The 12,248-nt window shown below is 35.2% G+C and overlaps 1 protein-coding gene across 2 annotated transcripts in view; it reads right to left on the bottom strand.

Moving 5' to 3' along the window:
- Positions 1-2,032: 2,032 nt before the first annotated feature.
- UFL1 (UFM1-specific ligase 1) overlaps positions 2,033-12,248 on the bottom strand; it is a 33,703-nt gene continuing 23,487 nt past the window's right edge. For both annotated transcript variants that reach the window (XM_011955172.1, XM_011955173.1), the window contains exons 13-19: positions 9,481-9,598; positions 7,835-8,001; positions 7,614-7,744; positions 5,892-5,972; positions 5,483-5,568; positions 4,750-4,930; positions 2,033-4,136 (exon numbers count right to left, since the gene is read on the bottom strand). In XM_011955172.1, the coding sequence (XP_011810562.1) occupies positions 3,921-4,136; positions 4,750-4,930; positions 5,483-5,568; positions 5,892-5,972; positions 7,614-7,744; positions 7,835-8,001; positions 9,481-9,598 (980 nt within the window). In that variant the 3' untranslated portion in view covers positions 2,033-3,920. The remainder of the gene's footprint in view (positions 4,137-4,749; positions 4,931-5,482; positions 5,569-5,891; positions 5,973-7,613; positions 7,745-7,834; positions 8,002-9,480; positions 9,599-12,248) is intronic.

Raw genomic sequence — 12,248 nt, forward strand, 5'->3', positions numbered from 1 at the left:
AGCAAAGCATTCAAGAGGTGACTTGGGTGCCATTTAAGACATTCAGTTTTATAAGGGAAGCAGAACATAAAGGTTTGGAAAATTTGCAGCCTGACAATGTGATAGAAAAGAAAAACCCATTTTCAGAGAAGAAATTCAAGCCAGCTGCAGAAATTTGCATAAGTAACAGGGAACCTAATGTTAAATCACCAAGACAATGGGGAAAATGTCTCCACAGCCTGTCAAGAGATCTTCACAGCAGCCTCTCCCATCACAGGCCGGGAGGCCTAGGAGAAAATGATTTCATGGGCTGGGTTAACGTGCTGTGTGCAGCCTAGGGACTTGGCGCCCTGCATCCCAACCACTCCAACAGTGGCTTCACGGGGTGCAAGCCCAAGCCTTGGCAGTTTCCATGTGTTAAGTCTGCGAGTACACGAAGTCAAGAACTGAGGTTTGGAAATCTCCGCCTATATTTCAGAAGATGTATGATAACGCCTGGATGTCCCTACAGATGTTTGCTGCAGGGGCGGGGTCCTCATGGAGAAACTCTGCTGGGGCAGTGGAGAAACTCTGCTGGGGTAGTGCAGAAGGGAAATGTGGGGTGGCAGCCCCCACACAGAGTCCCTACTGGGGCACTGCCTAGTGGAGCTCTGAGAAGAGGGCCTCTATCCTCCAGACCCCAGAACGGTAGATCCACTGACAGCTTGCACCATGTGCCTGGAAATGCCGCACTCAATGCCAGCCCCTGAAGGCTGCCGGGAGGGAGGCTGTACCCTGCAAAGTCACAGAGGGGGAGCTGCCCAAGACCATGGGAACTTACCTCTTGCATCAGTGTGACTCAGATGCAAAACATGGAGTCAAAGGGAGCGTTAAGATTTGACTGCTTGCTGGACTTTCGACTTGCATAGGGATTGTAGACCCTTTGTTTTGGCCAATTTCTCCCATTTGAAATGGCTATATTTTCCCAATGCCTGTACTCCCATTGTATTTAGGAAATAACTAACTTGCTTTTGATTTTATAGATTCATGGGAGGAAGGGACTTACCTTGTCTCAGATGAGACACTGGACTGTGGACTTTTGAGTTAATGCTAAAATGAGTTAAGATTTTGGGAGACTGTCGGGAAGGCATGATTGATTGATTTTGAAATGTGAGGACATGAGATTTGGGAGGGGCCAGGGATGGAATATGTTTTGGCTGTGTCCCCACTCGAATCTCACCTTGAATTCTGACTCCCATAATTCCTACGTGTCATGGGAAGAACAGGGTGGGAGGTGATTTAATTATGGGAGCAGGTCTTTTCTGCTCTGTTCTCATGATAGTCAATGAGTCTCATGACATCTGATGAATTTAAAAGGGGGAGTTTCCCTGTACAAGCTCCTCTTCCCTTGTCTGGCATCATGTGAGACTTTGCCTTTCACCTTCTGCCATGATTGTGAGGCCTCTCCAGCCACATGGAAATTTAAGTCCAATAAACCTCTTTCTTTTGTAAATTGCCCAGTCTCAGGTATGTCTTTACTAGCAGTGTGAAAATGGACTAATACACTCTGGGTCTAGTGTCGTTTCTGAGGAAGGAATGAACTGTTCCTTTTCAATCTGATTTCAGCTTCAGATCACCATTGCATCCTGACCTTATCCTTGGTGCTTTTTGGTCTGACTAAAGCATATTCTCTAGTAAGTTCAAGATGGCTCTACATTCAGGTTAAGCAACTATTACATTTATTGTCCTAATTTAGCATTAAGGTCTTTTCACAAAATACGCTGCAATTTTGATACTATATGCCACTCTTCATTGGATCTTTCTGATGGCCAAGACTTTCCTTTGACTCCTGAAAAACATGTAAGTCTAGAGCTGGAACACATGAACATGAATACCTAAGCACATTTTCCAATATTTCTACCCCAACTGCAATAGCAGGAATTAGCATATGCAAGAATATAGCTACACATTTGCTGAAATCTAGTTAATTGAGAAATCATTTACTAAGATAAAATGGTTCTAGAATAGCAAACTCTCAAGGAATGAAAGACGCTGAGAGCTATGGAACTATTTCTGTGTGAGAAAAATAAAATCCTTTAATAATGTTCAAAATGAGAATTCAAAATATATATACATAAAATATATGCACCAATTAATCTTTGTGTTAATAGAAGCTTCAAAGTACTATAAAATTTAGTAGAATAGGTAACTTTATTTTAAATAACTTTCTTAACCCTGCCCATTAAGATCACAGTAAACATATAATAATTTTTATTAATGAAATTAATCTTTACACACAAAATCAGCTATGTAATTTTACTTACAAAACAGTAAAAACCGTTCTTTACTGTGGCAACAAAAGCAGCATTCTGACAAATGAAAAAAATTAATGCAAACAAATTAAAACAATGCATTTCTTTTTACTTGCTTCACTGTCTCTTCTATTTATTTTTTATGATCGTTTGACACAAACATGGATTACTTTCATATCTACTGAAACATAAATGATAAGGTTCTTAAAGGTTGAATTAAAAGTCTGGGTGTTCAATATTTTAGAAGCTGAATAAACAAAACGAAATTGGGGTTTGTGATTACAGAGGATTTATCATTTTTCCCTTTGCCCATATGAAAATATATAATAGAAAATTACCCACAGGAAACATTTTCAAATTTAATGTTGCATTTCTATCAACTTTAATAATAATGCCAAGTCAGCAATTTAATTACTTTCACTAAGCATTAATACTTTGTCTAGAATGGAGTAGAGGTAGACTGATCTTTTCGTATTCAAATATTTTAAAATATAAAGTTTAAAATGTCATAAGGAATTATATAAAATAGTATTTTTAAATATTTGAAATTTAATTTCTAATTACATTAAAAATAATTAAATCCCTTTTTGATAAATAGTAAGTTGTTGCTTGAAATTCATTTGGTTGAAATGATTACTCTAAGGACCTTTTTTAGTTATTTTTAACTAATAATCTTCAGAAAACAAAAATACCTATTTTTTAATAAGGGTTTCTAGTTTTGGAAAAAAGCTTGTAATGATTTAAATGCACGTACAGATGTTCCTACCACTGGAAAAGGCATCCTATCTGTTTTTCACACTAGTATTTACAAAGTATTATGTGATAGAGCAGCTACTGAACTAAAAAAATAAAATGTACAAATGCAAACTGGATCAAAGAAAATTCTTTGAATAAAATGCTTATTCCAATGTTAAATATGACTTATGCTTACTGGTAATAAATTGCACGTGTTCTCTCTCTTGTTAGTAGCTTGTTTTAGAACACAACAATGCATGGGCCACTCTAGCGTTCTTGTGCACCTGTAAAGGCATCCTTGTGGCCCCAACCAAAATCAATGTTTATTCTGCCAAAAATAAGAGCAAGGGCTAACTATTTATTTATTTTTTTATAAATTTCTATATTTTAGTTTTGAAGTAGTGTTTTCTATTTAAAAATAAAATACATGATTTATTTTCATTTCTGACACAGAAGTGTTTCTTTTTTTTTTTTTAAAAAAAGACCACATTTTAAATTTCTACTTAAATGTATTTAAAGTATACATTTAAGTATACTGGCACTCACAACAAATGAATCCTTCCCCAGGGATAAATGGATCAGAAAATTTGTTTTTCATTCAACATTTGGAAAGAAAACAAATCTGAAATATGTAATTTTTAAAATTATGTGAAAATAATGTTTATGTGAAAAATTTCATATAGTGTTTGTGTGAAAATAAGGTGGAAAAAACTTCCATGAAGAACCCAATTTACAAAAATTCACATCTTTTTAAGATTTACATTTAATACAACACTACTGTTTTAACTGCATTGTGTGTGTATGAGGTGGTTTTTGCGGGGAGAGGGGAGTTGTATAGTGACTACTTTTTTGTGACCACTCACCTCCAATCTTGGGGGAAAATGCTTACTATATGACAAATGTAAATGAAGATCATTACTCTTCTGTCACAGATGATTTCCTAGATTTGAGAACAAGGTCTTTAATGGATGAAGAAAGTTCTTGAAGCTCTTTACGAGTATTGGCAACATCTTCTTGTTCTTTGCCTAATTCATTATTCAAGGGATAATCTCCCTGCCCAGTCTTCTTATTTTGACTGACTAGCTGCTTTACAACCAAACTTTGATACTTTACCAAAAGAGCATGCTGATCCTGTGAAAAGGGAAAGAAAAGTTAACCAACACAATTTAAGTCTCTGTGGGACAGATAAAGTAGAATTTCTTCAACTAATACACATTGAAGGTCCTCATCTTTACAAAAAACTGGCCATGTAAGTAGCAAGTCTAATCTAGCAGTTTCTGCTCTCAAGGAGTGTACAATTTAGAAGAGATAAAACATGAATGCAAATCACTTTACCGTAAGTTGACCTTGCCTGGTTCTATCACCAAAGATACAGCCAAAAGGATAGGGAAGTTCCCTTTTAGTTGAGGGGTTTTTTAGGTAAAAGGGACAGGAAAAGACTTTTGAATGAGTCGTTGATGGATAAGTTAAACCTAAAGAAGCTGAAATGGGAGATTTGACATGATTGTATCTTTTCTGAAAGCTTAATTTCCAAATTCGGAACATTCTTGAAAGATTCTTGAGCTATGCGGAATTTTTAAAAATTAATCTCCTAATCCTCTGTTCACATTTTTGGAAATGGACTTTGATGTTAATATGTTTTATACCTGAGTGCTGACAATAATTCATCTCAATCCACTCAAAATATTCAGAATCTAAAACTTTGAAAGTTTTGAAAGTTTCAAGTGTATTGAAAACGTAATACCTCTGGAATTTTACTATTAAGAAAAGCAATGATCTGTGGGACACATCTTCCAGGTGCATGGAGCATGCTGTGGGTTGAAAACTGAAACAACAGGACTGATGTGAGGTGCAGAATAAGAGCAGGGTCTTCTGTAACCTTCAGCTGTTCAGCCAGCGCTTGTCGATGCTGGAACAGTATCTGTCTAAAAAAAAAGCACACAAATTAATTACCATAATTTAAGAAGTTCTCACCAATTTCAATTCATCCCTTTCTGTTAATTTTTAGCTTCTCTAGTTTATCTAATTCCATAAATATTTTAAGTTAACTTTTCAATATGGGATATACACACATAAAACCTAAATGGCATGGATAGATTAGTATGCTACAAAATTAAAGAAAAAGCTATAGAGTGGGAATACTCAAAGTATGTTTTTTGTTTTGAGTTGCTGGAGGTCAAACAAATTTGCACTGATTTAGATGTAAGGTTTGCTGTAAGGAAAGTCCCCAAGCTAATAAAAAGTTCCTGGGCTTGATGAACTATAGGATAAAGAAATTCTGCTACTTGATCCAGAGGGTCAGAGAGAAATATCTAACTATTTTAAGACTTCAAATATCTTGAAGGTCTACAGCCATTTAGATATATTAGACACATTAGATACATATTCTCTATGTAACAGTTAGACAAATTCAAATTTCAGACATGAAAAGTCCCACATTTAAGAACACTACCAAATATATATTAATTTAATGTTACCTTTCCCTTTTTTTGTCTCCCCTTTTCACCATAATATCACAAGCTTCTGCTGCAGAATCCAGACAAGAAATAAAGTCTTCTATGCTCTGAAAAGGCATTGAATACCATAATTTACTTCTATATATGACTGCCTAAAGAAGTACAGCCATGTAATAACTGTTTTGTAATTTCACAACCTAAATATAATTTTTAAAAGGGTCACTTTCTCAATAAATTAGAAATTGTGATATAGAACTAAAAATGGTAAAATGCCAGTAGCTTGGTCTTCTCTTCACCTTTCAAAGAGGCAGCTGAGTGCAAAATACTAGTTTTAAATTGGATTTACAATTAGTCTGATAAAAAATCTACTCCAAGATCTTTGTAACAAACTGCTAGCCCTGACATGTAAACAGAATAAAACTTTACTTACCTTTTCATTCAGAGAGTTATGGAGTTTTGTAAGAACTACTTTGGTTTCTTCTGATAATTTACTTAAGATTTTTTTTCTTATCTGTAGGGATAAATAAAAATTCTTTCAGTACTGTGCTTTTGACATGCAGTGGATACAAGGTAAAGTGAAAAAAATACTGTACAACAAGTTGCTGAGTGGAATTTATCATATTCTTGAATTTTAGATCTCAAATTAGAGACAAAAACATTATTAGAGTCAGTAGCCAATCAGCCAAACAGGCTAGATACAGCCCTGCTGCTCCCACCTGCTTCATCAATGTAAGAGAAAGACTAGAGTCATTGACCTTGTGAGAAACAGAATATTTGGGTTAAGAGGCTAATTCTTCCATTGGAGCAGGAAGAGAGTGTTTTTCTCTCCCCAGTGCCAGCTGTGAAGGGCCCCACTCATAAAGATCAAGGATGCCTAGAAGATGGGAGACTGAGCTCTTGTTCGAGGTTGGATGCTTGTTATGCTCTATGGTGTGAGGAATCTTTTCAGCACCTCTCTCTACACGTAAGTTTCCATTGAAGTTTTACGGTATTCTTGATCAGAGTCTTTTAGTTTCTTCTGGCATAAAATTTTGGAGTAGACTTGCTGGAACAGCTTGACAATAGGCTCTGAAGTGTATAATGTCTGGGAAGATTAGGGGCTAGTTGCTCCTGTCTAGCCTCCCTGCCCCAATCACACACCAATCCTTCTGTGGCCCTTAAAGGACATGGAACAGGATCTCCTGTATTTTCCACAGCAGAGGTTGGTACAAAGGCCGGAGACATGAAACTGTCCAGACAATTAGGAATTTGCTGCTCAAGAAGAAGGGAAGGGGGCCAGCATCCTGCTGGGGTAGGAGGAAGAAATAACTGTTCCTCTGTTTGAGAGATGGTCCTTACTGTGAGAAGTCACATGAAACTAAACAACATTCCAAGGAAACAACTTATATCACCTATGAGGCAATGACTAACTACATCACCAAAGACCACAAACATCAGACTGATTTGGTTTGACCGTGATCAAAGCAGTGATATGTAGTCACTCACATCAAGACACTTCTTCCTCCCTCCTCCCTCATTTTTCCTAAATCTCCAACTTGAAGTGGACCTAGAGAGGTGAGGAAGGAGGAGGAAGAATAGGAAAGAGGAAGAGGAAGAGGAAGAGGAGGTAGAGGAGGTGGGAGGAGGACAGAGAAGAAAGAGGAGGAGAAGGAGGGGTTGTCATCTTGGGATAGACCGCACCTTTCTTCCTCTAGGCAACTGGGAGCCGTTGCTCTACATTACATCGCAAGAAGGGAATAGATGAGCTTTTGAATTTAGTTTGAGATTAGAGTTTTAAAAAATTAAATTGGAATTAGTCTAAACATTGAAATGAGATGTCCTTAAAGGAAAAGTAACTTCAAAGATAAGGAAACGGGTCAGAATGTTATGGATTTGCCAGTCATTAGGAAGAGGGAATGTGACATAATAATTAAGAAAAAACTTTATTCTAAAGTAATTAAGCATCATTATTTTTAAGACTAGTTATACTGCCAATCCTGCTAGCAACTGTATATATTATTGTACAAAAGTTGAATAAAAAAATCTTAGATTTTTTTCCTCAAACCTCTTTTACTGTATTTTCTTTTCCTCTTTACTCCAAATAAGATAAAATAAAATGTGTATAGATGCAAAACAGAACACATCAAGAGCAGTAAGCAGATCATTAACATACTTCACTTGTAATGGCTGCAGGATCATCTACGGCCATCATTAAATCCGAAGCTAAGAAGTTGAAAATGAGGTTAGTGATATCAGTACACACTGACTTCAGCAAGTGTTTGGTAAGAGCAGCCTGTGTGTCATCTGGAAAATAAAGGAGCTTTATTAAGACTAATTTATTCTCCAAATTATGAAAATCAATGAAAAAATAAGATTAACAAAGATTAAGTATACCTGCAAAAAACTTCATCCCTTTTTCAAATAACCTAATGTTATTGTACAGGTTTGAAACTTCTTCTTGCAAGTCCTTGATTGTGCGTTTTCTGCCCGTCCCAGAAGCAGAAGTTGTTGAAGACATGAATACTGAACGTACCACCTCGAGATAAGTTTTATTAAGAGGTCTGTGCACAAGACAAATGTATTTAGTTCACTAAAATGTACTGAGTATTTATGTAGATAAGGAATTTTGTTTCTATGGAAGTAAGGGTTAAGAACAGAGATCTCTTTTTTTTTTTATACAAATAAAACTAATTTAGAGACAAGTTCACTAACAATTTGTTCCCCAACCCTAGGAATTAAAACAGAAATAGATTAATTTTCTCTATTTTAAAGTATTCAACATTATTGCAATTAAGACACCAAGAACAAAACCCCCATAATTCAAAATTGCTTTTTAAAATTAATTTGGAGTGGCCGGGTGCGGTGGCTCAAGCCTGTAATCCCAGCATTTTGGGAGGCCGAGACGGGCGGATCATGAGGTCAGGAGTTCGAGACCATCCTGGCTAACACGGTGAAACTTCGTCTCTACTAAAAAATACAAACAAACAAAAAAAAACTAGCCGGGCGAGGTGGCAGGTGCCTGTAGTCCCAGCTACTCGGGAGGCTGAGGCAGGATAATGGCGTAAACCCGGGAGGTGGAGCTTGCAGTGAGTGGAGATCCGGCCACTGCACTCCAGCCTGGGTGACAGAGCGAGACTCCGTCTCAAAAATAAATAAATAAATAAATAAATAAAATTAATTTGGAGAATAGTAGACTATAAATCTGTTCTTCATCTTCAGGAATTCCAACTTAAAATTCTCAATTTCTAAAATATTAAAATACATTTAAAGAAAACCTTTTTATGCCTAACTTAAAATAATTATTTTAAAAAGCAGTGCAAAATGATTAGTAACTATTTCACTTTTTTACATGTGAAAAATATAGTTCTATAATACATTTATGCACAAAAAATACTTATATTAAAAAAATTATCACCACAGAAGTTATATTTCTAAAATCAAAGTTAGATACACTGCTCTCCTGGATTGTATTTATGGAAGCGTACACAGTGAAACTAACTTGAGGGATGACCAGGTTAGTTAGTTACTAATGGTCAAGTTATACATAATCTTCCTCATTTCTATATAAAAATACCCTTAGCCATTCACAAGGTAGGAGTGCCTAAATTTGTTCTTTTTGAAGTGAATTTGTTACTCTATATTCTCCTTAAACACTGTTTACTTTCTGCCAAATTAAAATAGAAAATTATCTTTTCTTCCTTTTGAATGTTATTTTTCGTGCTAGAAGAGACTAGCCAGTGGTTAATGCTGGTGTTTTTCTCCCTAACCAAGACTTATGACTGTAAGATCGGTGAGTGAGGACACTTTCTAGCTCCTGCCTTTTATTTCCTATACTGCTTTGCCCAAAGCACTTAACAAATATTTGTTGAATTAAACTGCTGCTGTAAGCAAACAAAATCTGGAATTTGGTGGCTAGGTTAAAGTCCAAGTTTGAAACAAAAATATCTAATACATTTGCTTTCTATGATCTTGGAAAAAATCTTATTTAATAACCCATTGAATTTCTATCATAAAACAGAAAAAATACATTTTATACTTGCTTTATTAAGTACTCAGCAAGTTCTGAAATAAACTCCTCAGGGGCATCTTGTATGTGTTTTCTTAAAAAATCTTCAATCTCATCCTGGAACATAAAACTGATCTCTGGCTTCTTCTTTCCTATAACAGACATGAGCAATGGCAAATAAATAAATAAATAAATAACATGCAACCAAATGGCAAATAGGACTCCATTAATATATTTAGTAAGACAATAATTCATTCATTACTCAATTGTTAATGTCAAATAGCAACAACTAGTAAAAACAATTTTGAAATTAGGATATATAATAAAACCTGTTTTTTAAAAATATTTTATTTTATATTCAGGGGTTTCGTATGCATGTTTGTTACATGAATATAAGACATACTGGTAGGGACTGGGCTTCTACTATACCCACTAACCAAACTGAACATTGTACCTATTAGGTAATTTTTTTAACCCTTGCCCTGCCCACACACCCTCCACAACTTCCCTCCTTTTGGAGTTCCTTCTATTATTTTCCATGTGTGCCCACTGTTTAGCTCCCATTTATAAGCGAGAACATGCGGTATTTTGTTTTGTTTCCAAGTTAGTTCACTTAAGAGTAATGGCCTCAAGTTGCATCCATGTTGCTGCAAAGGACATGATTTCATTGTTTTTAATGGCTACATTGTATTCCATGGTATATACCACGATTTTTTAATGAAGTCAATCATTGGTGGACACTTAGACTGGTTCTATGACTTTGCTATGGTGAATAGTGTCTCAATGAACATACGAGTACACGTGTCTTTTCAATACAATAATTTCATTTCCTTTGGATAGAAACCCAGCAGTGGGATTGCTGGGTCAAATAGTAGTTCTAATTTTAGTTCTTTGAGAAATCTTCATACTGTTTTCCATAGAGGTTGAACTAATTTACATTCTCGCCAACTGTGTATAACCATTCCCTTTTCCCCATATCAACACTAACATCTGTTGTTTTTTGACTTTTCAGTAATAGCCTGGTGTATCTGACTGGTGTATGATGATATATTGCGGTTTCAGTTTGCATTTCTCTGATTAGTAATGTTGAGCATTTATTAATATGTTTGTTGGCTGCTTGTATTTCTTCTTTTGAGAAATAGCTGTTCATGTCCTCTGCTCAGTTTTCAATGGGTTTTTTCTTGAGTTCTTTGTAGACTCTAAATATTAGTCCTTTGTCAGAAATATAATTTGCAAATATTTGCCCTCATTCTGAAGGCTATTTACTCTGTTGTAATTATTTATTTTGCTGTGCAGAAACTTTTTAGTTTAATTAAGTCCTATGTGTCAATTTTTGGTTTTGGTACATTTGCTTTTGGAATTTTTATCATAAATTCTTTGCCTAGGCCAATGTCCAGAAGATTTTTCCCCAGGTTTTCTTCTAGGATATTTATAGTTTCATGTCTTACATTCTAAATATTTACTCCATCTTGAGTTGATTTTTGTATATGATGAGATAGGATCCAGTTTCGTTCTTCCCAGCACCTTTTATTGAATAGGGTGTCCTTTCCTCATTGTTTATTTTTGTCGACCCTGTCCAAGATCAGTTGGTTGTAGGTATGTGGCTTTATTTCTGGGTTGTGTATTCTGTTCCAATGATCTATGTGTCCATTTTTCTAGCAGTACCATGTTGTTTTGGTTACTATAGCCTTGTAGTATAATTTGAAGTCAGACAATATGATGCCTCCATATTCGTTCTTTTTGCTTAGGATGCTTTGGATATTCAGACTCTCTTTTGGTTCCATATGAACTTCAGGAGTGTATCTTTCTAATTCTGTGAAAAATGTTCATTTTTGATAAAGATTGCACTGAATCTGTAGATTGCTTTGGGGAGTATGGTCATTTTAACAGTACTGATTCTTCTACTCCATGAGCTGGGGATGTCTGTCTGTGTCATCTATGATTTCTTTCATCAGTGTTTTGTAGTTACTCTTGTAGAGACCTTCCATTTCTTTGGTAAAATGTATTCTTAGGTTTTTTTTTTTTGTAGCTATTAAAAAAAATATTTGGTTCTCAGCTTGAAAGGTACTGATGTATAGAAATGCTACTAATTTTTGTACACTGATCTTGTATCCTGATATTTTACTGAAGTCGTTTATCAAAACCAGGAGTCTTTGGAGGAGTCTTTATGGCTTTCTAGGTATATGATCATGTCATCAGAGAACAGAGATAATCTTACTTCCTCTTTTCCAATATGGATGCTTTTATTTCTTTCTCTTACCTGACTGCTCTGGCTAGGATTTCTAGTACTATGTTGAATAGGAGTGGTGAGAGCGGACATCCTTTGCCTTTTTCCAGTTCTTAATGGCTCTATCAATTTTTCCCCACTCAGTATGATGGTGGTTGTAGGTTTGTCGTAAGTAGCTCTTATTATTTTGAGGTATGTTCCTTTGATGCCTAGTTTATTGAAGGTTTTTATCCTGAAGTGGTAAAATTTCTTATGTGATCATTTTCTAACTTCATTTAAAAATTATTTTCTATAAGTCAATCAGAAAATAATAAAGGGTTTTCCCCTTTGTTAAACCTGGATGACACAAATAGCCAGAAATCAAAACAAGTATTTCAAAACAAATTTTTAAGGAAAGAATAATTTATCTTTGTTGAACAAGGAATATTGGGCAGTTTTTCCTCCTTTATAAAAATATAAATTTATTAGATATTAAATAATCCTTATAATTTAAAAAAGATCTTTGGAAAGTCTTTATAATCATGTGAATCACAACTCTAATAATTGTTTAAGCTAAAATTTATCTTTTAGAAAAG

The sequence above is a fragment of the Colobus angolensis genome, unplaced genomic scaffold, assembly GCF_000951035.1.
Source record: "Colobus angolensis palliatus isolate OR3802 unplaced genomic scaffold, Cang.pa_1.0 Scaffold398, whole genome shotgun sequence".
NCBI classification, from domain to species: Eukaryota; Metazoa; Chordata; class Mammalia; order Primates; family Cercopithecidae; genus Colobus; species Colobus angolensis.